Genomic DNA, 24,809 nt, shown 5'->3' with positions numbered 1-24,809 from the left:
TATTTATTTTATAGTATAAATTATTATATAGTAGTATATTTTTACACTTGTATTATTCTTATAACTGTAATTTTGTAAAGTTGTGTTAATCATAATATAATGATAATATTAATTATCACATATGAAAATGTCTGTCTCAGTATTTCTAAAGATTTGTATAGCAGAACAGTTTACTTAGCTTTATCTGCACTATCCTTACATTATAACCAATGAGGAGTTTTACAGTGATTTCTAATGGCTTCCCTCCATAGAGGTAATGACCATGAAAGTTTAATTCATCAGAACTAGTCCTGTAGGTACCATTTAAGATGGTCTGTACACTCAGTCTCTGAAGTCTACTTAATTCACAAGTAGATTTTGGAATATCTTACAGAAAGCATAAACTGCAAGTTTCCTAAACAATTATCCACTAACACAGTTTCCCTCACCAGAGCTGATGAGTTTGGGTGAGAATGAGATCAAGCAAGACTGTTGTTTCTGTCTGACACCTGCAGTGTCTGTATGATGTTGCCCACGTGAACCTGTAAACCTTTATAGATAGTTAGCTCCAGAGCTGAGGTGGACATGTAAGTGCCTTTGATGGAAGGAGATCAGGGAGTAAGGGTCAGGATTCTCCCTAAATAACAAAGAGTTGTGTACATTATTTTTTTTTTACTTTCTGTGTTTTTTCCCTACTCATTGGGGAAGGTAAAGGCAAATAAAAACTAGCTAATATAGTAAAAGACTATAAATAAAAAAGAACTGAGAAAAATAGAAGTTTAAAACAAAACTGAAGGTTTTCAAGTAAAATATTTAATGTACATTTTTCACTCCCAGCATTTGATAAAGAATTTAGCATATTTTCATTTCCTTTTTTTCTTTATTTTTTTCAGTTTCTGATTTTTACTAATATGACCTTAAGTTTTATTTCCAATTTCCAAAGGATTTTATTTCTTAATTCATATGCCATAAAAGTAGTATATCTTATAAGTAATTGTTGACATTTATGAATCAGGCTACAATGCTTAAACTTGGCTTTTTTAAACTAGGATCACTCCCAGCCCTTTTATTGTGATTCTTGATCCCATTCCTGAGTTCATGATCTGAATGATTGTTTTTAACCTTCTGGGAATTACTTCAGGGAATTTTTTCAAAAGGAGTAGAAAAAGCCCTTGAATTTTGCAACATATCTTTATATTGTGTTTACACAGATGAATGACAGATTAGCTAATGATGAAATTTTATACCACCATGCTCTCAATCTGTACATTATTTTTGATTTTCTTCTGAAATATAGTTTTACAGCAAAGATGTTTGTGTCCAATCTGAATTTAGTTTCTTACCGATTTTCTGTGTCATAGAAGCCCGGTCTCACTGCAGTATTTATTCAGGCATTCATTTATCGCGGGTGTTTGTTGAGTGCTTCCCAAGCTAAGCATTGTGCAGGTTTCTGGAGCTGCAGCGACGCGTATGACAGCCTCAGCCCCTGTTTCCACAGAGCTTATCTTCTAGGGGGAAGGACGGAGCAAAGGGAGGGAAACAGACAAATTAAAAATATTTCGAATTATAATAAGTGCTCTGCAGAGAAAATAAATCTCAGGGGCTAAGATAACAACTAAATGAGAAGACCTCTCTGACAGAGTGGCAATGAAGCAGAGATCTAAAGGATAATAAGAAAAGAGAAAACAGTGGGAGTGAGAGTATGTATGTGGGGCTCCCACTTGAGTTAGAAGAAAGAGCCTGTGGAAAAGCCCTGAAACAAGAGTATTACGTGTTTCAAAAGTGGGAAAACAGTGTTTGGGTTAGACTTCAGCAGAGAAGAGGCAGAATGGCAACAGAGAAAGTAAGAGAAAAGGGCAGGGGTCGTATTAACAAGGATGCTTTAGCCCATGGAAAGGAGTTTGGATTTTATTTTAAATGCAGTGGTGTTGATCACTTTGTCTGCAAATATGGAGAGCTGATTGGGCAAGACTGGCTGGTAGATTGGAATAAGGAAGGCCAGTTAGGATGTTGTTTCTGTCATCCACACAAGAGAAGACCTGGAGTGGTGGCAGAAAGTGAAGAGGAAAGGGTGAATTCAAGATGACACCTATAGAACTTGTTGATGACTTAGAGAGGATAGGAGGGGGTGAGGATCTCTTCTAGGTTTCTGGCCACAGTAACTGGATAGATGGCAATGTGTCTTCTAAGACTTGCGTCTTCTACATAAGACCAAACAGTGACATGTAAGTCAGTTAGTCTTACCTGAAAATGTTTAATAATAGGTGCTGCTCTTTGAGCAGCTGTGTAGAAAGTGGGGGTCACTTTGTTAAGTGTTTTATATGCAATATCCTATTAATACCATTCAACAACTCTACTTTAAGAATAGGTGTTCTTATCCACATTTTATGGATGCAGTAGCTAAGTCTTAAAGTGGTAAAATAATGCACCTACATAGGAAGGGGTAGAAACATTATTTAAATCTAAGCACATCTGATGTCAGAGTTTCTGTTCTGCTGTTACTCTAGGAGCCTCCTAAGAATCACATCTTTATTTTTTTTGACCTTAGCCAGTTAGGAAGTTGGGCCCCTATTTTTAAAAAAAAAAATTTTTTAGTCCTGTATACCATTACTCTGCACATTTGGATCAGTCCCTTGTATTAAGAATATGCCATTATAGTGAACAAAGGAAGAGATTATGAGTTTTTTTACACCTGAAAATGGGCACAGAGGGTACCATGAAAGGGGAAATGTGCATTTTATTTCAGTTCCATATCCTCAACATCCAGAACTTGATAAGTCCTAAGTAGATATTGACTGGTGAATAAACAGTGAGGGAATTCCAGGAAATTAATGTCCTTCATTTGTAGTGTTGTCTTGCTGACTCCACCTCTTCTGGAGAACTTGGGGCTTAGCTGGGGCTCTTTTCCTTCTCTTTTTCTCCCCACCCTCTCCTTCCCCAGCCACACTTCCTCTCTGGCTCAACTCAACAGGTCCCGTGGCTTGATGACGACTCCCATCTCTGTATCTGCATCCTTGATACCTTCACTGACTTCAGGACTCATAGCCACCCAATTATTTACTCCACAAATAAGAGTTTAATGCCTAATAATCACCTCACACTAAACGCAGCTAACACAGAGCTCCTGGTTTTCCTTCAGGCCATATCTTGCCCCAGTCTCCCTCATGTCAGTAACTGGCAACACTCTCTGACCAGCTGATCCACCCTCGTGTCCTCTCTCTTCCACCACCCCCACGCACTCCATCCAGCCAGTCCTGCCCCCTTTATTTCATCCCTTTCTCTACGTGTCCAGGGCTCCTCCCTGAACTGTAGCCACAATCACCTCACTGTCGTCACTTAACCCAACCCCTGCTTCCACACTTGCCCTCCTGCAGTCCATAGTCCACGAAGCAGCCACAGCAACATTTAAAAAAATCGTCTCATCTCTTACTTCCTACTTCTGTTACTTCTTATCATACCAGACTCCTTTCCATGGCGTGCAAAGCCTCACTGACACTGACGGCCCCTGCTGACCTCTGCCGCCACAGTCTGCCCCACTCACCGCGCTGTGGCTGGGCTGGCCATTTTGCTGTTTCTTCCACACACCAACTTCATTTCTACCTCAGGGCTTCTGTTCTTGCTCTTCACCCTGCCAAGATGTCTCTTCACCAGGGTCTTTGAATGGCTGGCTTCTTTGTAGCATTTAGGTTCCAGTTCAAATGTCATCTCTCTAGGAAGACTTTGACCACATTTTATCACATTGTCTTAATTTATTTTCCTTAGGACATTTATCACTATGTGAAAATACCTCGTATATTTACTTACTTACTTATTAAGTGTCTTTCTCTATCCCCAACCTCTACCCTTACCTAAACACAAAGAACGAGCAATAAAACTAATTATCTTGTTTATCATGTTTGTCATTATAGTCACTGCTTGGCCCATCAGAGGTTGTCAGTAATGTTTGAGGGAGAATATATGAGAATACAATAAATGAATGCCTGTTGCCTGGAACCAGGCCCGAATGTGTGTGAGATGTCTATATTAATTAACTTACCTGCTGTATCATTCTTAAAGCTTCTCTCCATAATGTTATATTGTCGACTTTCTTCCTGAACAGAATATTTTTATTACTTGGAGGGATCCAAAGATGCTCTCCTTTGTGGTTTCAGCACAGACTCAGGGTATGTAATATTTGTTTTGATTTTAGTTTAATGGCTGAAAAAAGAAAGGAAAAACATACTCAATCAATTTGCTAATAAGAATCTTTGATTCTGTATTATTTTCATATATTTCTTGGCATTATTTAACTCATTCTGTCCCACAGTGAGTCAAGACTTTAAAACGTTCATGGTTAATGCATACATTTGAAAGCAAGACTTTGAGCTAGTGCTTGAATTAAAATAAGATACAAGTCATATATACATCTTAAGAAAGCAGAAAAAACTTATGTCCTAAAAACCCTACCGAAAGTTGGTGGGTTAGTTTGCAGCCTTTCTTCCAGAAAGGAGAAAGACAAAATCAACTTTTCTTTTCATTCTCCAATTTGACTCATTCGCCAATCAAGTATGGTTCATAGGTAACTGAATGCAGTGACATTTTGTTCGCTCTAAATAAAATGATCCCATGGACTTGGGTAAAGCTATTTTAAGAATGTCGTATTTATTTAAGTACCCATTTTGCTGTTTCTTCCATATACCAACTTTATTTCTGCTGCAGGGCTTCCTGCACTCCCCCTGCCCAGACCTCTCCTGACCAGACTCTGTGTATGCTGGGAACGTAAAAATAAACAAGATAAGGTTGCTGCTCCCAAAGACACCTAAAACACCATTTTTATTTGGTATCATGGATACCAATCCACCAATTTTGAAAAGGAAAAAAATCTTTATAAATCTTTATGAACTTACACAATTGCTGTATATTGGCTGTTCTCAATTCTAATTTACTCCAAGAATAATTTGGGGAGGCACAGTTTTATTCGAGGCCTATATAGCAATCTTTATGGGTACAAGAACTGTTGTATGACGTCTGGTGAAAGTTGCCAAGTTTCGATGGTGATGATGATACTAACAGCAGCTGCCATATATTGAATGCTTTCTATGTGCAGGAACTAGGCTAGGTAATTTGCATACATTATCTTCTTTAAACTTAGTAACAATCTTAACCTTTTGTGGTAGGTATTATTATCTTACCTCACAGAAAGAAGGAACTGGGCCTTGGAGAATTTAAGTAATTTGACAAAGTCAACACCTAGTAAAAAAAATTGGGATGGGATTCAAACCCAATTCTTCCTGACTACAAATAATGTGTTCTTAATCATTGTTCAATATTGTCCCTCTAGGCAGGGGAACGTGGAGTTTCTCACTTCTCTGTAGTACTCTTTAGCTTTCATCCTGAAGACACTCTGACTTGTGATATCCTTTTCCTCACATAGTCAATGTCCAGAAGGGTACACCTGCATGAAGATTGGCAGGAACCCTGACTATGGCTACACGAGCTTCGACACCTTCAGTTGGGCCTTCTTAGCCTTGTTTCGGCTCATGACCCAGGATTACTGGGAAAACCTTTACCAACAGGTGAGTGCCAGGAGAAACATCTGTTGCATTCATTGCATAAAAATCTTATGTGGAGGGGAGGGTAGAGTGCCTGCTTAGCGTGCACGAGGTCATGAGTTCAATCCCCAGTGCCTGCATTAAAAATAAATAAATAGATAAACAAACCTACCTACTGACCTCTCCTACCCAAAAAGTAAAACAAAATAAAACAAAACAAATCTGATGTGTGTTCCTTACCAGCCTTGTATATGATATGGTTTATTCAGTTTAGAATGGAGAAAACTCTGTAGTCTCAGTGCTAAAATCAGACACATTCTACTTCCAGCACTATAGAGTGGACAGTTCTTAAATCATAAATGGTTTTCTTATCTTTTCTGGGCTTTTTGACTCGAGATCTCTCTCCCTGCTTCTGAATATAGCATCCCATGGGGTCCTAGGTAAATAGCAAGAAATGTACTGTGATGTTCTCGTGCATCACTCCTACACGTGCTGTGCTTTCCACACATGCCTCCCTGCGTGCAGTGCCCCAGACACCAGGCTCTCCCATGCTCACCAGGCTTTATTTTGTGAACTCCCACGTACGGTTGTTCTGGACTGAATTATATCCCCCGAAATTTGTATGTTGAAGTCTTTAGCTCCCAGTGCCTTAGAATGACTGTATTTGGAGTGAGGGCCTTTAAAGAGGTTAAATGGGGCCGTTAGAGTGGGTGCTCATCCAACCTGACGTCCTTTTAAGGAGGAAACATTAGGACAGGAGTGAGAGAGACATCAGAGGTACACACGCAAAAGGCCAAGTGAGGACTCAGTGAGAAGGCGGCTGTGCCCAAGCCAAGGGAGGGGCCTCAGGAGAAGCCAGCATTTTGATCTTGTACTTCCTTCCTCTAGGGCTGTGGGAAAATGAACTTCGGTTGTTTAAGCTACCCGATTTATAGCATTTTGTTTGGCAGCCTGAGCAAACTAGTATAAGAATTGAAAACTCAATTCGTTTCTCTTAATTTATCTCTCCCAACTCAGTTGCTCCTTCCTCTACACTTCTGTGTCCTTTGAAGATTCTTCAGTTTATGGCATCCGTCTCTTGGACGGTAACTCCCCATTCACGTAGCCATCTCCTCTAACTTGAATGTGGTCCTCTTGGGACTGTGAGCTCTGTCTTTTCACCTGTGTATTCTCAGTGCCCAACTCCAAGAAGAAGGAGACCAAAAATGATTATTCTGTATTATAAAAACTAATAAATCATTTTTCTCAAATTGCCACAGATTCTTCTTTATACCTATTTTTTGTTTAATTTCTGAGAGTATTATAAATGGATACAGAAATTATATAAAAATCTACTTCACAGGAAAAAGAGAAATACACATGACTTCATAGTTATGCAAAAAGATACCTTTACTGAAAATTGAAATGAGGGGTACATACAATTTTTCTCCTGTCAGAATGACGAACACCAAAAAGTAGATCAAAAGAGAGACACTGTCTGAAATTCAGGGAGGCAGACTTTCTCACACATTGCTGGGAACCACTGGAGATGGTAACACAGGAATTTCTTTGAAAATTGAAGTGAATACATCTGTTGACCTAACAATTTCACTGTTAAGAATTTAAAAGAAGACATTGGTAACAACAGAAACTAATAGGAAAGGAGATTGAGTTCCTAGGCATCAGAGATAGGATAAAGAGACTTAATTTTCATTTAATATGTTTGTACTATTTGAATTTTTTACCATGTATTACACTTAAAAATTTTTAGTAAATGTTAATTAAATATAAGATAAATACCTCAGTTCATACAATAAAGCTGTTTATCATGTATTAACATAATAGATCAGCATTAATACTTCTTGTTATAGATAGAATTTTATCAGTAAAAGATACTATAGAAATTATCTGGTCCTATAATTTGAAATTGAGTAAAGCAGCTTGTTTTTGAGTAATTTTTAGACTGGGGGGGAATAATTCAGGGTTATTATGCTTAATAGTCAAGAGTCATACTTAGTACAGGTTTAATTGATTGCTGTATCCTTTGTACTGAAAGTGTTTATTTTAATACTGATCGTTTTCCATGAAGATACAATTTTATTCCTTTATATTTTTGATAACATGAAGTTATATAGAACTGTCTGATTTACTATGCCTAACGTGCCATTCAAGTTGAAATGACTTAAAAAAAAAAACTTTGTGTTATTAAAATAATGATTTCCATTCTTCCCTAGACACTGCGTGCTGCTGGGAAAACCTACATGATCTTCTTTGTGGTGGTGATTTTCCTGGGCTCCTTCTACCTGATCAACTTGATCCTGGCGGTGGTTGCCATGGCCTATGAAGAACAGAATCAGGCAAACATCGAAGAAGCTCGGCAGAAAGAGATAGAATTTCAACAGATGTTAGATCACCTTAAAAAAGAGCAAGAAGAAGCCGAGGTATTGTTATTTAGTTTAAAAATCTCCCTAGAAGTAGAAATGCAGAGGGGAACAAAAGAAGCCTTGTGGTCTGTGCTCGACCTTCCTCAGGGAGATTTTCCTTCCTGGATTCTTTTATATAAACTGAATCTTCATTCTGGTTTGGTTGAGGGAAGCAATTCTGGATTGAGTTAGAATTCACATCTGTCCCATCCCACTTTCCCCCGTAATCAGCTCACTCCAGCAGGGAGCATGTTTTAAGCTCCTCCTCCTAAACCTGTTACCCACCATCCCTCAATGTAAGCAAAATATATGGTATTATGCAAAGTCCCAAACATATATGATGGATTTCCCCAGAGTAATGATTGTACACAAATGTTTAGGGAACATTATTTTGATGTTAAAGTTAACAGGTATTCTGTGAGGTAGAAAGTAAAATGTGCATCAGTTTTGGTTAATGTTGCAAGGATTTTTAAGGGAAAATGTGAGATGTTAAGGAAAATTGTACTTGTGGTTGTGGCCACCTTAAGTCACAAATTCTTGAGGATTTCTCCTTACTTCTCCCTCCAAAAAGGTACTTGAGTGGAGAAGTTTGAAAAGGTTTGTGTTAAAAGAACCAAAATTTCAAATATTTGGTAAGACTCTTAAAACATGTTGGATGGTTTGACCTAGTTAAATCTCTTCAAGGAATCTAACCTATTGATGGGAGGGTAGTAGTCTGTAATACAGAGAGATTTTGATAAAGATGTTTGGTGCGGTATTTTAATAATATTAAAAATCATTTAAATTTCTAAAAAATCAGGAAATGGTTAAGAGGATTATGATATTTCTGTGTCTTGGAGTATTATTCAGCCATGAAATGATGTGTTTTAAGACTATTATGGTAGGAAAAGATATTAATGTAACAGTGCATTAAGTTGTAAAATACAAAACTGAGTATAAGATGCAATTTAAAAATTATGTATATAAAGACTGGAAGAAATGTTAACACCAGTTGTTTCTGAGATGTAAGATTATGAGCAATTTGGGGGTTTTATTTACAATATCTTCATTTTCCAAATTTTTACAAGGATTGTTTTATTTTGATAATAAAAACTTAATTTTTCATAAAAGAGGTAACACTGGGCTATCCCAGGAATTTTATACGGAACCCCTAAAAGTCTCTTTCATTTTCTTAAGATGTTTTGTAATAACTTAATATTTTCAAATAATTCATTCTTCATTAAACTATAGAAGTGCTTGATTCTCTTGATAATGTTGAGTTCATTACCTGAACAAGGTATACAAATGGATTATCTCATCTCGTGGTTTATGTGCATATTGTGTCCCTGAATTACCTAAAATAAATACTTTCACATGTATTATTTAAAAGTTCACGGATGCTATTTAAACTTGCTTTACTATAAATAGTGTAATTGTATGGAATAGTTTAATTCCAAAGGACAATGTGGGGTACACTGCAGAAGAAGCAATAAATACATATTTTGTAAGCTCTCTAGTCATAGTGCAAAGAAAACATTACTTCCCATATAAGGGACATGATCATATGCACAGTATAATTAAAGTTATGGTAAAAGGGGCCCCATGATAGGGCTTCCCAGACTCTGGAGTGACTCACCATGGGTGTGCCCTCTTGGTCTAACAGGCAATAGCAATGGCGGCCGCTGAATACACAAGCATTGGGAGAAGCAGGATAATGGGCCTCTCCGAGAGTTCTTCTGAAACATCCAGACTGAGCTCTAAAAGTGCTAAAGAGAGAAGAAACAGAAGAAAGAAAAGGAATCAAAAGAAGCTCTCCAGTGGGGAGGAAAAGGGAGATGATGAGAAATTTTCCAAATCAGAATCAGAGGAGAACATCAGGAGAAAAAGTTTCCGCCTCGGTGTTGAAGGTCCTCGGCGAGCACATGAAAAGAGATTGTCCACGCCTAATCAGGTACCACGGAAATGATCATGTGTGTATCATGGAGGTAGGAATATGGAGCAAAATGTTCTGTCTGAGGGAAGGACCTCAGGAGAGGAGTGAGGGACTTCATTAGTATGTTTTTAGGTAAAAGCCTGCTGATTCCTGGGCATTTATGGAGAGAACGTAGATGTACATAGTTTTCCATTTGAGTTTGACCATTTTTGAAAGAGCTTATAGTTTTGGAATTGTCATATCTCCTCCAATATAAATATTCAAGACAAATATTCATAAGAACCATTGTTGAAATGAAGAGATTGTTTACACTATAAATTACCTTTTATTTTTTTTATTTAGTCTGTATTTTGTAAAGCCTCATTGGTTAAAAACTAACCTTAGACTAGTTTTTTTCCTTTTCTTTATGCTGTAGGTAATCACCAACTGTAGGTATCGCCAGAATATCAGTCACCCACGCTTGACAGCCTCCACCCCGAAATATACCAGCTAGTCCCATGATCTGTTATTTCGACTCGTGTGGAATTTTTTTTTCCTTTTTCCACTGACACCTCCCTAATTGAGGTCTCCCTGCCTACAAACCTCCAAAATGAACCATTACTTCTGTCCTCCTTTATACTTCCCTGTTTTCCATTGCATAATCCCTTCAAATCACTTTTCTAAAACAAAGTTGTTCTCCTCAACTTTAAAAACAAAGAAATACCAACAACAACTCCGTTGAATCGCCACTGCCTACAGAACAAGACCCCATCGTGTCAATGCCATGGACTGGCTTCAGCCTCACTGCCACTTTTCTGGACCTTCAGCTTCCCTCAGACCCCACGATTGTCACTCTCACCTCCGTGCCCTTTATCTGCATGCCTTTACTGCTTGGTACACGTGCTTTTCTCTAAGCGGGATGACTTTCCTTCCTTGTTTTCCCCCTGGTGTAGTACCACTGGTTCTTCACCCATTAGCTCAGGTGCCACCCAGCCACAAAGTTGCCTGTGTTCTCTCCACTCCTCTCAGTCTGCTCCTCAGTCTCCCACTCAGAATTACTGTCCTTGTCATCTGTGTCTTCTTTTAAAATTTCTAGCTACTTAAGTCTGTAAGACCCCACCAGACATACACAAAAATAAAGGAGTTTCTGCCTTCAAAGATTTCATAATCTGGTTGGGGAGACAGAACTTGAGTATATATGATACCAATTAAAAGAAATATGACAGGAGTGGTCCCAGCTAATTCTAAGGTAAAGGCATTGTCATACACATTTTCCCTTGTTCACAACGCCTTCCGCTTTGTCCTTTACATAGGAAGCACTAACGTTTATGCAGTTAGATACTTCCAAAGATTATGCTGTTCGGTTAATGGACACAGTTTATCTTGGACCTGAGTCATATAAATGTGACTTTCCCCCCCACTTTGGTATTGGGCAACTTCTTTTCCAAGTTCTAATATTTTATGACTTGGTACATTCACTGGTGTTAAAAGATCTTCTTTCTTAACACACCTTAACTGAGCCCTCAGTGTGCAGGGCAGAGTTGCAGGCAGTGGCATGCAAAGATGCACGCAGTGTGATCTTTGGCCTGAAAATTTCAGTACTTATGGAACATAAGGATTGATACATGAAAAGCTTTATAACAGGTATCAGTATCAAATTCTTTTTAAAGTGATATGTTCTTTACAGCAAAATGAGTGGTACAGAAAGAATGGAGGGATGACTCTAGGCCAAAACTGTAGAGAGCTGTACCGCCACAAATAAGGTGCCTGGTCCTGAAAGGGTGAAACCAAGTGTTTTCATTCCTTACTGGGAAGAATTTGTCTTCTTGCGGAATTTCTTTGTGTTTCAGTTTGTATCTCTTAAACCAGTACAGAGCCGCCTGCCCTCAGGCCGGTGGTCCCAGTGGTGGCTGTGTGAAATGCACACCTGTTTTCAGGTGCTTTAGCAGAGATATGCCGTGTTTTGTTTTTTCCTGCAGTCACCGCTCAGCATCCGCGGCTCCTTGTTTTCCGCGAGGCGCAGCAGCAGAACAAGCCTTTTTAGTTTCAAAGGTCGAGGAAAAGATATTGGATCTGAGACTGAATTTGCCGACGATGAGCACAGCATTTTCGGAGACAGTGAGAGCAGGAGGGGCTCACTGTTCGTGCCCCACAGACCGCGGGAGCGGCGCAGCAGCAGCATCAGTCAGGCCAGTAGGTCCCCCCCGGTGCTGCCGGTGAACGGGAAGATGCACAGCGCCGTCGACTGCAACGGCGTGGTCTCCTTGGTTGATGGACCCGCAGCCCTCATGCTCCCTAATGGACAGCTTCTGCCAGAGGTGATAATAGATAAGGCAACTTCTGATGACAGCGTAAGGACGTTTTAAATAGCTCAGGCATGGCTCCGCCCTTACTCTTGCATCAGTCGGTCTCTGCGGGAGGGGCCTTCTCCCTGGTCCTGTGAATGGCTCTGCATTTTGCAATACTTTTCATTTTAGAACTACTTATGATACTTAAAAATACTAAAAAACAAACAAACAAACAAACAAAAACCAAAAAAACTTACTATTTTTTATGTGAGAAACACACCTTTAACCGATTAACTTAATACTCATAGTATGTGCTGTAGGTGTTGCATTCAAAGATATTTAAAACCCCATTTTTGAGAAAAGATACTTGTCTATTGATATTATACCTCAAGATTATAAATCATCCCTTAGAAAACAGTTTATAAAAGATGTATATATTGGGGGGAGGGTATAGCTCAGTGGTGGAGCACATGCCGAGCATGCACAAGGTCCTGGGTTCATTCCCCACTACCTCCACCAAAATAAATAAGCAAACCTAACTACCTCCCCCCAAAACAAACAAACAAACAAAAACTCAAAAAATAAAAATTAAAAAGAAAGATGCATATATGAGCACAGAAAAGCATGGATACATGCTGAGCTTATCAGCTGCTCTTTCAGCCCGATGTCTGTAAGGGAATTTGGATTATTTGTCACCTCCTGCTATTTTTTTCAAGTCACTACTTAATGTATACCTCATGGCAAGGGATCTTGTTTGAGTTGTTAATAATAATAGCAAACGTGTTAGTATTTACAACAGGGCAGTTAGGTGATATATTATTATCCCTGTTTTACAAATGAGAAAACGGAGGCACAGGGAAATGAAGCCATTGGTGTAACGGCCACTCAGCTAATAAATGGTAGTCCTAAAGTTCAGAGACCCTCTATTTCAGAGCTTGTACCTTTAACCATCACACTTTCTGTCCAGTGTGTGGTAGTCTTCTTAACTTGGAAATAACTTAGAATAACTGTGTTTTTTCCCACACATAAATGAAACCTATTTTCATTAAAAAAATCAAAACTCTTTTGTCTGGAATCAATGAATAAAAATATAATAATATCCAAAACACATACAGTAATGCAAACATACACATAAAGACAAAAACAAAACACTTCCAAAACTTCAATTTCAAGAGTTTAGGAGTCCTTGAGTGGTTAGAGAAGAGGGTCTGGTTAGGCTGGAAAGTGAGCTCTTTCTGGTTTCTGGAGTTTCTAGGTTACGTCTTAAGGCCACTCTCTATATTACATGCATTACTCAGTATCAGCAAGGCTCAGCCTAACCTAACAAGCTCTGAACTCATGCTACTCATTCATATATTCACACTTGCAGACCACATAGTAATTCAAGTGAGAATAAAGTTTCATCAAAGCCATGGCCACAGACATGTTTCCTTTGGAATGAATGCATGTGCTTTTAGGTAACGTGTAACCTCTGTGCTTGCATGACGTCAGTTCAGCCCTCTGTCAAACGAGCTTCCTTATCAAACGAGCATGTTAATTTTCCATGGAATCAGAACTTTGTTGTGTTTTGCTTTTCGACAATCTATATTATCTGTAAAAAATTGTATAATGCATATCAGATTTGGAGATTATTTCATATTTTTAAATGAAATAATATTTAATATTTTATTTTTATTTAAAAAATAAGATTGAGGATAATAACTTTAAAAAAGCCTTATTTTTACCACAGAAAAATCAGTATCACTAAAACTACAGAACTGGAGAAATTAGTAAATACTTTAAGATTCAGTAGAAATGCAGAACATAATAGTGTGGAATAATGTACAGTTTAGATGAAAAATCTGCATGACAAATAATATAACTCTGACACCTGAGATACGTCTGCATGGAGAAGAATTTATTTAATCAACATAGTTGATTGTTTGACTTGTGGGAAAAGAAATCTCTGTTTTGGGGAAGTCAGTGAATTAGAGAGTGCGTCAGAGAAAGCATGGTTATAGAGAGATCTCTGTAAAAGCCACAGACAAATATGTGTGTGTGTGTGTGTGTCTCTCTGCACATGTACATACACACATATGTATGTACACACATGAGCACATTTACATCCATTTGTCTTTTAATCATATGAATATATAATTATATCTAAACAACTTTGCAACTCTAGATCTGTGTATCTATATATATGTTTATAAAATGGTGTGTGTGTATACATACCTACGTACATATATACACAAGTAGATAGATGAAAAATGTAGAGTTGTATGGCTGTATGTATGTATATATGTGTGTGATCACACATGTGTGTGTATTATTGGCCTGCCCAGAACTGGCATAGTATTTTAACTTTGAATTAGTTGCCAAGATGTAGAAATGAGACATCTTCACCTAAAAATGGGTGTGCCTGGTAAGACTGAGCTTGTGTTCCTGCATGGCAGCAATCCTTTAGAGCTGGAGAGTGGTCACCTCTGTTAGATGGAGCTCACATTCTCCATTTTGTGACAGTTCCCCTGTATTAATGGTCCTTTTCAAACTGAGTCCTCATGTACTCAGAGCAGTAAATGAGATATTCCTTGGCAGTAAAAAGCAATCATTCTAGCCTTCTTTAGGGCTGTTACCTCCACAAAGAGTAATTACAGAAATTTATCAGAAAATGTAGAGGTTCTAACCCTCTGCACATACCATTACAACACTTGCTTAACTGTTCTCACATAGGACTCTCAGATGGTAAAACTGTCTAGAAAGATAGAGAGATGATGACAGTGATAATAACAATGAAAGCAGCTCATTTTATTTTTTATTTCCTAAGTATTGATTCATTTAATCCTCATAGCAAGACTGTGAGGCAAGTACTGTGACTGTCCCCATTTTACCAATGATGGAGTGGAGACAGAGGTTAAGTAACTCTTCTACCATACGCAGCCAGTCAGTAACAGAGCCATGATTCAAACCAACAATCTACTCTCTGCTTTTAATTACACATTCCAACTACGTCAGCAAGATTTTATTTTATGCCTGCAATTTGTTAGAATTCCATTCTTAGAACTATAATTAATTATCTTTTTTTTTTAGGGTACAACTAATCAAATACACAAGAAAAGACGTCCCAGTTCTTACCTTCTTTCTGAAGATATGTTGAATGATCCCAATCTCAGAAAAAGGGCAATGAGCAGGGCCAGCATATTAACAAACACTGTAGAAGGTATGGAATGATATTCTCATTACCATGTAGATTTTTAACAAAAGTCAGGTAAGTCCTGGTCAGCCTTAAATAGATACAGCAAGTTCTTAGGAAGATCTCAAAGAATATAAAATGACTATAAGCAATGGTAAGGATAACCAGTAGATGCTGGGGGAATTGTCTTTATCTGCTTAAAAAGTGGATAAAGTTATTTTTGATTAAAGACAGGCTTTGGGCGATATGACCTTTCAAAGATAAACAGCTTTATGGTACTAAATGAAGAAAGTGAGGTTAATCCTGGGCTATGTGGTTCTCTCACTATATATTCTTAGAAATTTCACCTAGTCTCTCCAAATTGATCATCTTTCTAGTATGCAAGAAAATAATACAAACCTGCAGATGTCTATAAATTGCTGCCTTTGAGTACATTCTATGAACTTGTAAAATGTGACTTGATATCTGTAAAGATAATGATGCAAAGGCATCTTTAGAGAATATGCTGTCAATAGTAGTGGTCAGATCCCAAGATACATTGAGAGTCAAAGGGTGGCAATCTAAAGAATGTGTTGGCTCCCACCCTCTCTCCCCACAACTTGTCCCAGGTCCCACCTTGTCCATGGGCTACCACCTCATCCCCCCACACACCCACAGTGGGCCCAGACAAAATTTTTACCCACCTCCTAAATTTATGATGAGAAGTAAATATATTAATGGTACGTAATACCTACTGCATGAGTCACTCCATAAATTATTTCTAGGTTCTTCGTTTGGGGATTGTTTTCACCTATGAACTAGCAAAATCTTTTTGGTGGATGGAGTGGAAATGTGTTATTATTGTAATGGGATTAAAGACACAGAGGAAAGTATGTATGTTGGTATATGTACATTTATCTTAAAAAAATATATATCTCCATTAAGAAAACATCAGTTCTCTTGTTTACCGTCAGATGTGAAGTGCATGTTTCTCTCAGAGATACCATATCTGCTTTCATTCATTAATTTCATTGCCTTCTCCTTATGCTTGATCCAATAAATGGACATGAGATGTAAGATTTTTATGTAATACATGATGCTTTCATAGAAACGGTAACTGTTAAATTTGCAAAGTCTAAACCAGGAGACTTGTTTCAATGTTAGTGTACTACTGATCTGTATCTGGTTAGGAATAAAATATACAATAGACAAATGATTGACTTCATGTCGTCTATGTTTTTTTTTCCTCCCAGAACTTGAAGAGTCCAGACAGAAATGTCCACCTTGGTGGTACAGATTTGCACACACATTCTTGATCTGGAATTGCTCTCCATATTGGATAAAATTCAAAAAAGTTATCTACTTTATTGTAATGGATCCTTTTGTAGATCTTGCTATTACCATTTGCATTGTTTTAAACACCTTGTTCATGGCTATGGAACATCACCCAATGACTGATGAATTCAAAAACGTGCTCACTGTGGGAAATTTAGTAAGTCTCTTAACGTGTTTTATGTATCCAGAGCTTCTCTCTTTGGTTATCATGGCTGTCATTTCTTTTTTTTTTTAAAGTCAGATGGATATATAGCCAGGTAATTATGCATATCCAGAATTTACAGTATGAATCATTTTGTGCAGAGTCAAGTTCCTGGTAATAGATAGTATTTTAAAATTATTTTACAGTAGTATTGAGGTCTATAAATAACAATACTGTTTCCATAATGGGTCACCATCTTGGGAGCTGATAGTGTGTTTTCCTGCCAGCATGTCTCTTACCAGCAACACTTTTTTGTAAGAGGAGATACTAGGAATTGAACCCAAGACCTTGTGCATGCTAAGCATGTGCTCTACCATGGAGCAAAGTCCTGAGTTTGAATCCTGGTTTCGCCTCTTACTGATTATATGACCTTGAAAGAATGTTTTAATGTTGATAGTCTTTTAATTTTCTCATTTATATAATAATAATACTTTATAAAATTATACTTATTATTTATAATATAATGATAATAGTATTTATTTATCATATTATTGAGAGGAATAAACACGTTCTACTTATTAGCTTAGCATATAGTAAGTACTCAACAAATTAAACCTATTGTCATCACCATCATCATCAATCATTATCATCATGCTTTCAATGAATCAGCAGAAACAACCCTTAAGAACAAGAATATTGAGAAACCAAAATGATTAAACTAGACATAGAAAATATAGGGGCAGATAGAAGGGATCTGTAGGCTTCATGAAGGTAAAGGATTCTGTTAGGAAAGTTAACGCCAGAGTGATCTCTTAAACATGCAGTGTCAGACTCTAGCTTAAATTAATGCCTTATGGCAAACAGAGAGTGCTAGTTGCTGACAATCTGCATAAAGCAGGCAGAAGTTCTGTTTCATCGCAAAAAGTTCCCAGCTTATGACTCTGCATAGGTCATGAATAACTCTGGATGTCTTTGTGAATGCCTGTATAAAGTAATTTTAATTTTTGCCGTGGTCCCAAACCAGTTGCTCTTTGAAGTCGAAGAGTGTTTCTAAGTCGATCTTCTCTCCCAAATTTCTTATGAATATTCCCAGTCAGGATGTTTGAAACTCATGCGCTCTGAGTCAGCATTTTTCTTTCTTTCTATTCCTCATTGGAAAAAGGCAGGACTTTCTAGTTTCTTATTGTTGGTGGATGTCCAGATCATGAAAATCAGTACCTTCTCACTGAGTTGACTGCATCACCATGAATCCAAAAAAGATTCACCGTGTTTCTTATCTATCACTACAATCCCAAGTCTGGGTGTTCCCCGCTAGTGTTCTTAATGCTGCATTATTTAAAAAATGACTCACACAGTTATAGAGCTAAACATTTCCTTCTGAACCTTCTTTCGTCAGTTTCTTTGAATCAAATTGTACCCAAATGATTCATAAGTCTTTCACTGTCGCCTTTTTAAGTGAGTCCTCTGAAGGCATGTCATAAATTAATGATGTTTTGTGATGCACTTCTGTGTCAAAGCTTTGGAAGTCTTACTTTAGCTGCCACTGTGTCAATTAAATACCTTTTCCTCTTCCACTGATAAATAGTGAGTCAACATGTTCCTTTACTCTAAGAGTAGTCAGCCCAGGGGAAAAAAAAAAAAAAGACTGGCTCAAAATTTCAGTATCAATCTGTTTCCTTTTTATTTTCTTCCAAAATAACTTGTTGACCCACAGAAATATTTTGCAAAGAGTAACTATATTAATTTTCAAAGGTTTTATTTATCTGGAATTGTAATATACTCTTCTGAAGTGCTATCTAAAGGTGATGAGAGCTGACAAGAGAGTTAGAGCTTGTTAACCCTTAAGTGCTGGTGTTAGAGCTATAGGAATGATGACACTTAGTTTATAGGATTAAATGAGATAGTAATATACATTTATGAAGTATCTAGCACACTGTCTGAAATACAGTAAATGCTAAACAGATAGTCATTATCATCATCAGGCTGATTCCATACCCTCTAATAATACTAGAAAAACATTGTTATTTCTTACATAGGTCTTTACTGGCATCTTTGCAGCTGAAATGGTTTTAAAACTGATTGCCATGGATCCATATGAGTATTTCCAAGTAGGATGGAATATTTTTGACAGCCTTATTGTGACTTTAAGCTTAGTGGAGCTTTTTCTAGCAGATGTGGAAGGATTGTCAGTTCTACGATCATTCAGACTGGTAAATATAGACCAACCTTACCATTATATTCTATATATAAAGGGGTATTTCTTTGGTTTTGCATTATTATTCTTTAAAACTTTTGGAGGTTTGAATCAAAAGGCAAGATTAGGTCTTGATATCTAGTAAAATAAAGTTCATTCAATAACAAAAGCACTTAAAGAGCTCAAAATCACATGAATATTTTAATTTTAGGATCTTGAAGACCTATTCAGTTGTATATGCTAGTATAATGGTAGGGCAATAATTTATTTCATAATAAGCTTATGGTTTATAGAATTTCAACCATTATAATATATTCATTACTTTGTGGATTTGATAATTAAAGATCAAATTGTTGTCCCCTCAAAATTGTTGTCTGATACCAAAAAATATTAAAAAGTAAAGACTTTTCAATGCATTTTCCTCTAACATGTTGGGCTTTCTCCCTGTGTCTGCATGAAAAAAATTATCAAAGTATCAGAAAATAGAATTAAAGATAAATTACCAATTCTAAAGGATATAATACCATGATTAGAGGCTTCTATAGCAATGCTGAACTGAAATTACAGTTCCTTCAAAATATGTGTGGTAATTATATAGTGGCAATAATAGAATAACAGGAGTACTGAGAATAGATGAAAATGAAAAATAGAAATAATCAATTTCAGCCAGGTAATCATGACAATATTTTAGAACTAAATTCTGAAACAAAATTTAAGATTGGAAACATTGAGAACTTTTTCATAACAATTAATATCAAGCTTTGTGTTTACTTTTAGCTCCGAGTTTTCAAGTTAGCAAAATCTTGGCCAACACTGAACATGCTGATAAAGATCATTGGTAACTCAGTGGGAGCTCTAGGTAACCTCACCTTGGTGTTGGCCATCATCGTCTTCATCTTTGCTGTGGTTGGCATGCAACTCTTTGGTAAGAGCTACAAAGAGTGTGTCTGCAAGATCAGTGAAGAATGTACACTCCCACGCTGGCACATGAATGACTTCTTCCACTCTTTCCTGATTGTGTTCCGGGTTCTTTGTGGAGAGTGGATAGAGACCATGTGGGACTGCATGGAGGTCGCCGGTCAAGCCATGTGCCTTATTGTTTACATGATGGTCATGGTGATTGGAAACCTAGTGGTATGTAATCAGATGTTCATACATTTAAAATTCTTCATAGAAAATTGTTATATGATTAGTTATTTTTATAATAGAGTCAATTCAATTTAAAACTATTAACTATAATAGAATAGTGGCCATCTTAATTCAGTGACAAACAGAAAAGCAAATATTGTCTTAATTTTCAGATAACCCAGATTTATATTTTCACAATATTTATTTTAATGGAAAATTTGGTACTTTATTCTCTCATTTTGATAATGATGTCATCTGAATTAAATCTGTGGTTTTCATATCTGTTAAACATCGATTCAAATATGAAGCTATACTAGTAAATCAGATATAATTAACAGTAACAAAAATGAAGTTATAATGGAACAAGGCAAATGAGAGGACTATTCCTGCCGCATTACTGTCACATATAAGATTAGCATCTATAACAAGTGTCAGCAAACTACATGTCCCATGGGCCAAATCCAGCACGCCACCTGCTTTTGTAGGGCCCTGCAAAACTGAATTTTGTTCTTACATTTTTAAATAGCTTTAAAAATCTAAAGAAAAATAATATTTTGGGGCCCATGGAAATTCTATGAAAATTCAAATTTCAGTTTCCATAAGCAGAATTTATTGGAACACAGACTTGCTCAATAATTTACATATTGTCTTTGATTGTTTTACTCTACATGGGCAGGGCTGAGTAGTCTTCATAGACAGTCTGTGTTCTGCAAAGCCTAAATCATTGTTATCTGGCCCTTTACAGAAAAAGTTTGCCCACCACTGCTCTATAGCATCTCTTACAAGTGATCTACTTCTCCATTAGTGTTTTCTTGGCTTGTACGCCTTCTCTTGTTTGTTTCCTTCTTTCTTATACCTTCCTGTTGGTAGGAATTTTCAAGCTTACAAGCAGGAGAAATTTAAGATAAGATGCTCTTCAGTGACTCACTTCAGTTTTCAAAGCCACCATGTTGGCTTGCTATAGTCATCCTGGCATCAGACTCCTCATCAACTACCCTAGGCAGTTGTCTTTGGTAACAGCCATAGGGTTAGTACCTTCACCTCCCACTGGCTTGGAAATAAGTTGCTAATTTTTTTCGTCCTTGTAGCCCCTATGCGAACTTGAAATTCGCTGAGAGTAGACTTAAATGTTCTCACCACAAAAAAATAATGGTAATTATGAGACATGATGGAGGTGTTCCCTCATGTTATGGTAGTAATCATTGTGCAATATGTAAGCATATCAAATCATGTTGTATACTTTATACTTACACAATATTATATGACAGTTCTATCTTAATGAAGCGGGAAAAAATAAATGTAATTACAAGATTAAAGAAAAAAAGTCTATTAACACTTGCATTGACTAGGGAGACTAATGGTAAAATGAACTCTTGGCTTCTCATCAACAGTCATATTAAAATATACACATAAACAAACATATATTTCATAGTGTAATATTATTTTCATTGACAATAAAGACCAAAATGAAAATAAACAATTTCAGAATTCCTTAATGATTCATGAAATTGTTTTCTGTGATTTTCTTTCTCATCCCTCTCAGATTGTTCTCTTAAATCAGATATATTAACATAGACATTTTTAACTTGTACTTTTCTACTTACATCTCTGAAAAATTGTTTTAGGTCTGACCAGAATTGGGGTTGAATCTCTTTTTTTCAGTTTGGTCTAATTTTGATTGTTTAAATATGAGATAGATGTTTTTGGCCATGAAGAAACTTACATGAAAGGGTATTTCAATTATTATCTTTTTGTTTTCTATATAAAATGATTTTAAAATATAATTTACACATGTTTAGCCCTCTGTGAGAATTCTTTTTTTTTTTTTTTTTAACAATATTCAGTTCACCTGGACCCCTAGCACCAAGAGGAAGAACAGAAACGGTTTTGCACACAAATAGGGTTTTGCTTCAAGGATAGGAGTTGTCCTGACCTCTTTTATAATCTCTTCTAGAGCCAAAATGATTGGCAATGAAGCCACCCAATCATAGTGCCATTTTCTCATTTCAGTTGAGTTCAATGGGCAGCTCTTTTTCTTTGCTTTGAAAGCCTCATTAAGTTGCAAGTTGGCTCAATTCTTGGACAGAATATTTTATTACAGGAGCTCTGCAAGTACTATATGTTCCATTTGTTGCAGTAAGTGACATTTCCCTCCTGGGAAAAGTGAACACAGATCTTGGCTTAAGTTACCTGAAGCACAGTAGGCACCAGTCACAGTTTTCTTGTTCTGCTTTTTTCTCTCAAGTAACAAGTAGTAATTAAAGGTAAATGTTAGGAGGGCTTTTTAGGCCCATAAAATGGATTTAGACAAGGGATTTCTGCTGCAGAAATGACCTTAGGAGTGACATCATGATAATGGTGAGGGAACATCTGTTTTGCTCCTCATGCTGGCCCTTTAAGGGTGTGGCTGCCCTCTGCTCCCTAGAGTTCACAGAAGCTCAGATATGGAGACTGATGAGGAGTCTAGCTTCTCCTCTGCCCCCATGACATCTTCTTATCTAGGGGCTCTTCATTGCTGGTTTGGATTTTGGCCTGTGTCTCAGAAGACTGCACTTACTTTCTTTTTTATTTCCTGTCTCCCTGTTTCTCCACACCCTCTCCCCACCCTGATGTAGGTCCTCAACCTATTTCTTGCTTTATTATTGAGCTCATTTAGTTCAGACAATCTTACAGCAATTGAAGAAGACACCGATGCAAACAACCTCCAGATTGCGGTGGCCAGAATTAAGAAGGGAATAAATTATGTGAAACAAACCTTACGTGAATTTATCTTAAAAGCATTTTCCAAAAAGCCAAAGGTTTCCAAAGAGATAAGACGAGCAGATCTAAACTGTAAGAAGGAGAACTTCATCTCTAATCGCACGCTCGCTGAAATGAGCAAGGATCACCATTTCCACAAAGAGAAAGATAAAACCAGTGGTTTTGGAAACAGCGTGGACAAATACTTGATGGAAGAAAGTGATGGTCAATCATTTATTCATAATCCCAGCCTCACCGTGACAGTGCCAATTGCACCTGGGGAATCTGATTTGGAAATTATGAACACTGAAGAACTTAGCAGTGATTCAGATAGTGAATACAGCAAAGGGGTAAGATTGTTTTATACGCATTGTGTTTCGTGTTATTAATTAGTATGAATTAAAACTTCAGATTCTTGTTGTCATAAATTTTTTTCTAATATTGCATACTAATGGATTGTGTGTGTGTGTGTGCATGTGTGAATTTATAGAACAGCTTCCTGAAGGTTCATGTGGTAAGGTTTACTACTGGTTCCTAATAATTAATTTAATCCCATTTAGCTAGATTTGAAGGCACCAGGTATCTTTGTCTTCCCCTTCTTCATCCCCTGCTTGTTATCAATTGTAAAGTCACATACAGTCTCCTTCTTCAGTCTGTTGAATCCACAGCACCTCTTCATCCCCTTTCTCTTTGCATGCTCTACTTCTTGCCTAAACCATTCCACGAGGAGGCCCAACTGGTGTCTCTGTTTCCATTTTCCATTTACTCTAATCCACTTATTTGATTAGTTTTACTCAGGTTCAGTCCTAATGATGTTACTTGTTTGAATCTTTGATCCCCAAAGTCTCCTGAATTGCAGACTGTAGAGAAAGCCTTCCCATCATGGCCCCAACCAGCTGACCAGCTGTGTCACCTGGAGCCCCTACACCTGTACCAGGCCAGTTTTCTTCTGGGCCACAGACACACACAACCTGCATGATCTTGCTTGGGGTTTCCTTCTTTAGTCAAAATCCTATACGTGTCCTTCAAGACATAGTCCTCAGATTTCTCTTCCTCATGTGTAACATTATTAGTCCTTACATTACAGAGTTAGGTGAGGATTAAATGAATTAACACATGTAAAATGCTTAGAACAGTACTCAGAGCACTCAAAAGTAATAACTACTGCATCTTTCCTAATTTTTCTCCAGATATGATCACATTTTGAACCTCACACAATTTTATGCCTTTTCCTGAATTTGTTATTTAGCCTGGCATTTTAACTTTTTTTGAGAAATTACTGTATGCATCAAATGGTACTACAAACTCATTAAGAACAAACCTTTTATTAAAACGTTTGTATCCTCCTTCACCATACCTGGTTGCATATATTCAGAGTTTTATTGAGCTGTATTTTTACTAATATGGACTATAATAATCGTAAGTGAGTTTTATGACAAAGCGTTTTTATGGCATCTCTTTACAGTTTTAAGATATCGCTTTAAAATATTTTTCCTTTCTTTCGGTCACATTTGAAAGTATTTGACAGGTATTTACCAAACATCTTTTATCTGCTTAACCCTGTATTAAGACTCTTTATAGTGGCTTTATAAATTTATAGTGGATTTTGGAATAAAGATACATGGCTCTGTGTATGTGTGCACACACATGTAGCACCCATGCACTGGCCATGTGACCAGTACTAAGTGCACAGTAAATGCAGTATTTATTTAATGAGTGAATAGGTGATTAAATAAATTATGAATATATATTTCTAAGTACACAAAGAAGTTATTTCCAAGATGACAAAGTAAGGACTGAAATATTTTATTATTTATTTCTGAAACCTTTACTTGGAAGAAGTAATAGCTCCAAAATTCAAAAGATGTGATTGTTTTGCCCTGGAGGTAGAAAATTAGATTCCACATACCCTGTTCAGGAGCAGTAATCTGGATCTAGTCTCATGTGAAAAGGGAAACTAATTCAACTACCCATTTTCTCTGCCTGTGAAAACTAGAGTTGTAAAACCCTGATCACCTGGCAGACTTTC

At 37.1% G+C, this 24,809-nt stretch overlaps 1 protein-coding gene across 1 annotated transcript in view; it reads left to right on the top strand.

The window, feature by feature from the left end:
* Positions 1-24,809, top strand: part of SCN9A (sodium voltage-gated channel alpha subunit 9) — a 124,467-nt gene that overhangs the window by 52,674 nt on the left and 46,984 nt on the right. The window contains exons 8-17 of the mRNA XM_010971408.3: positions 4,079-4,142; positions 5,393-5,534; positions 7,724-7,930; positions 9,555-9,842; positions 11,783-12,154; positions 15,161-15,290; positions 16,496-16,734; positions 18,756-18,929; positions 19,691-20,047; positions 22,657-23,130. Of these exons, the coding sequence (XP_010969710.2) occupies positions 4,079-4,142; positions 5,393-5,534; positions 7,724-7,930; positions 9,555-9,842; positions 11,783-12,154; positions 15,161-15,290; positions 16,496-16,734; positions 18,756-18,929; positions 19,691-20,047; positions 22,657-23,130 (2,447 nt within the window). The remainder of the gene's footprint in view (positions 1-4,078; positions 4,143-5,392; positions 5,535-7,723; positions 7,931-9,554; positions 9,843-11,782; positions 12,155-15,160; positions 15,291-16,495; positions 16,735-18,755; positions 18,930-19,690; positions 20,048-22,656; positions 23,131-24,809) is intronic.

This window comes from Camelus bactrianus, chromosome 5 (genome assembly GCF_048773025.1).
Source record: "Camelus bactrianus isolate YW-2024 breed Bactrian camel chromosome 5, ASM4877302v1, whole genome shotgun sequence".
Taxonomy (NCBI): domain Eukaryota; kingdom Metazoa; phylum Chordata; class Mammalia; order Artiodactyla; family Camelidae; genus Camelus; species Camelus bactrianus.
Note: the sequence above shows the minus strand (reverse complement) of the source record. Positions and strands in the feature narration are given on the sequence as shown.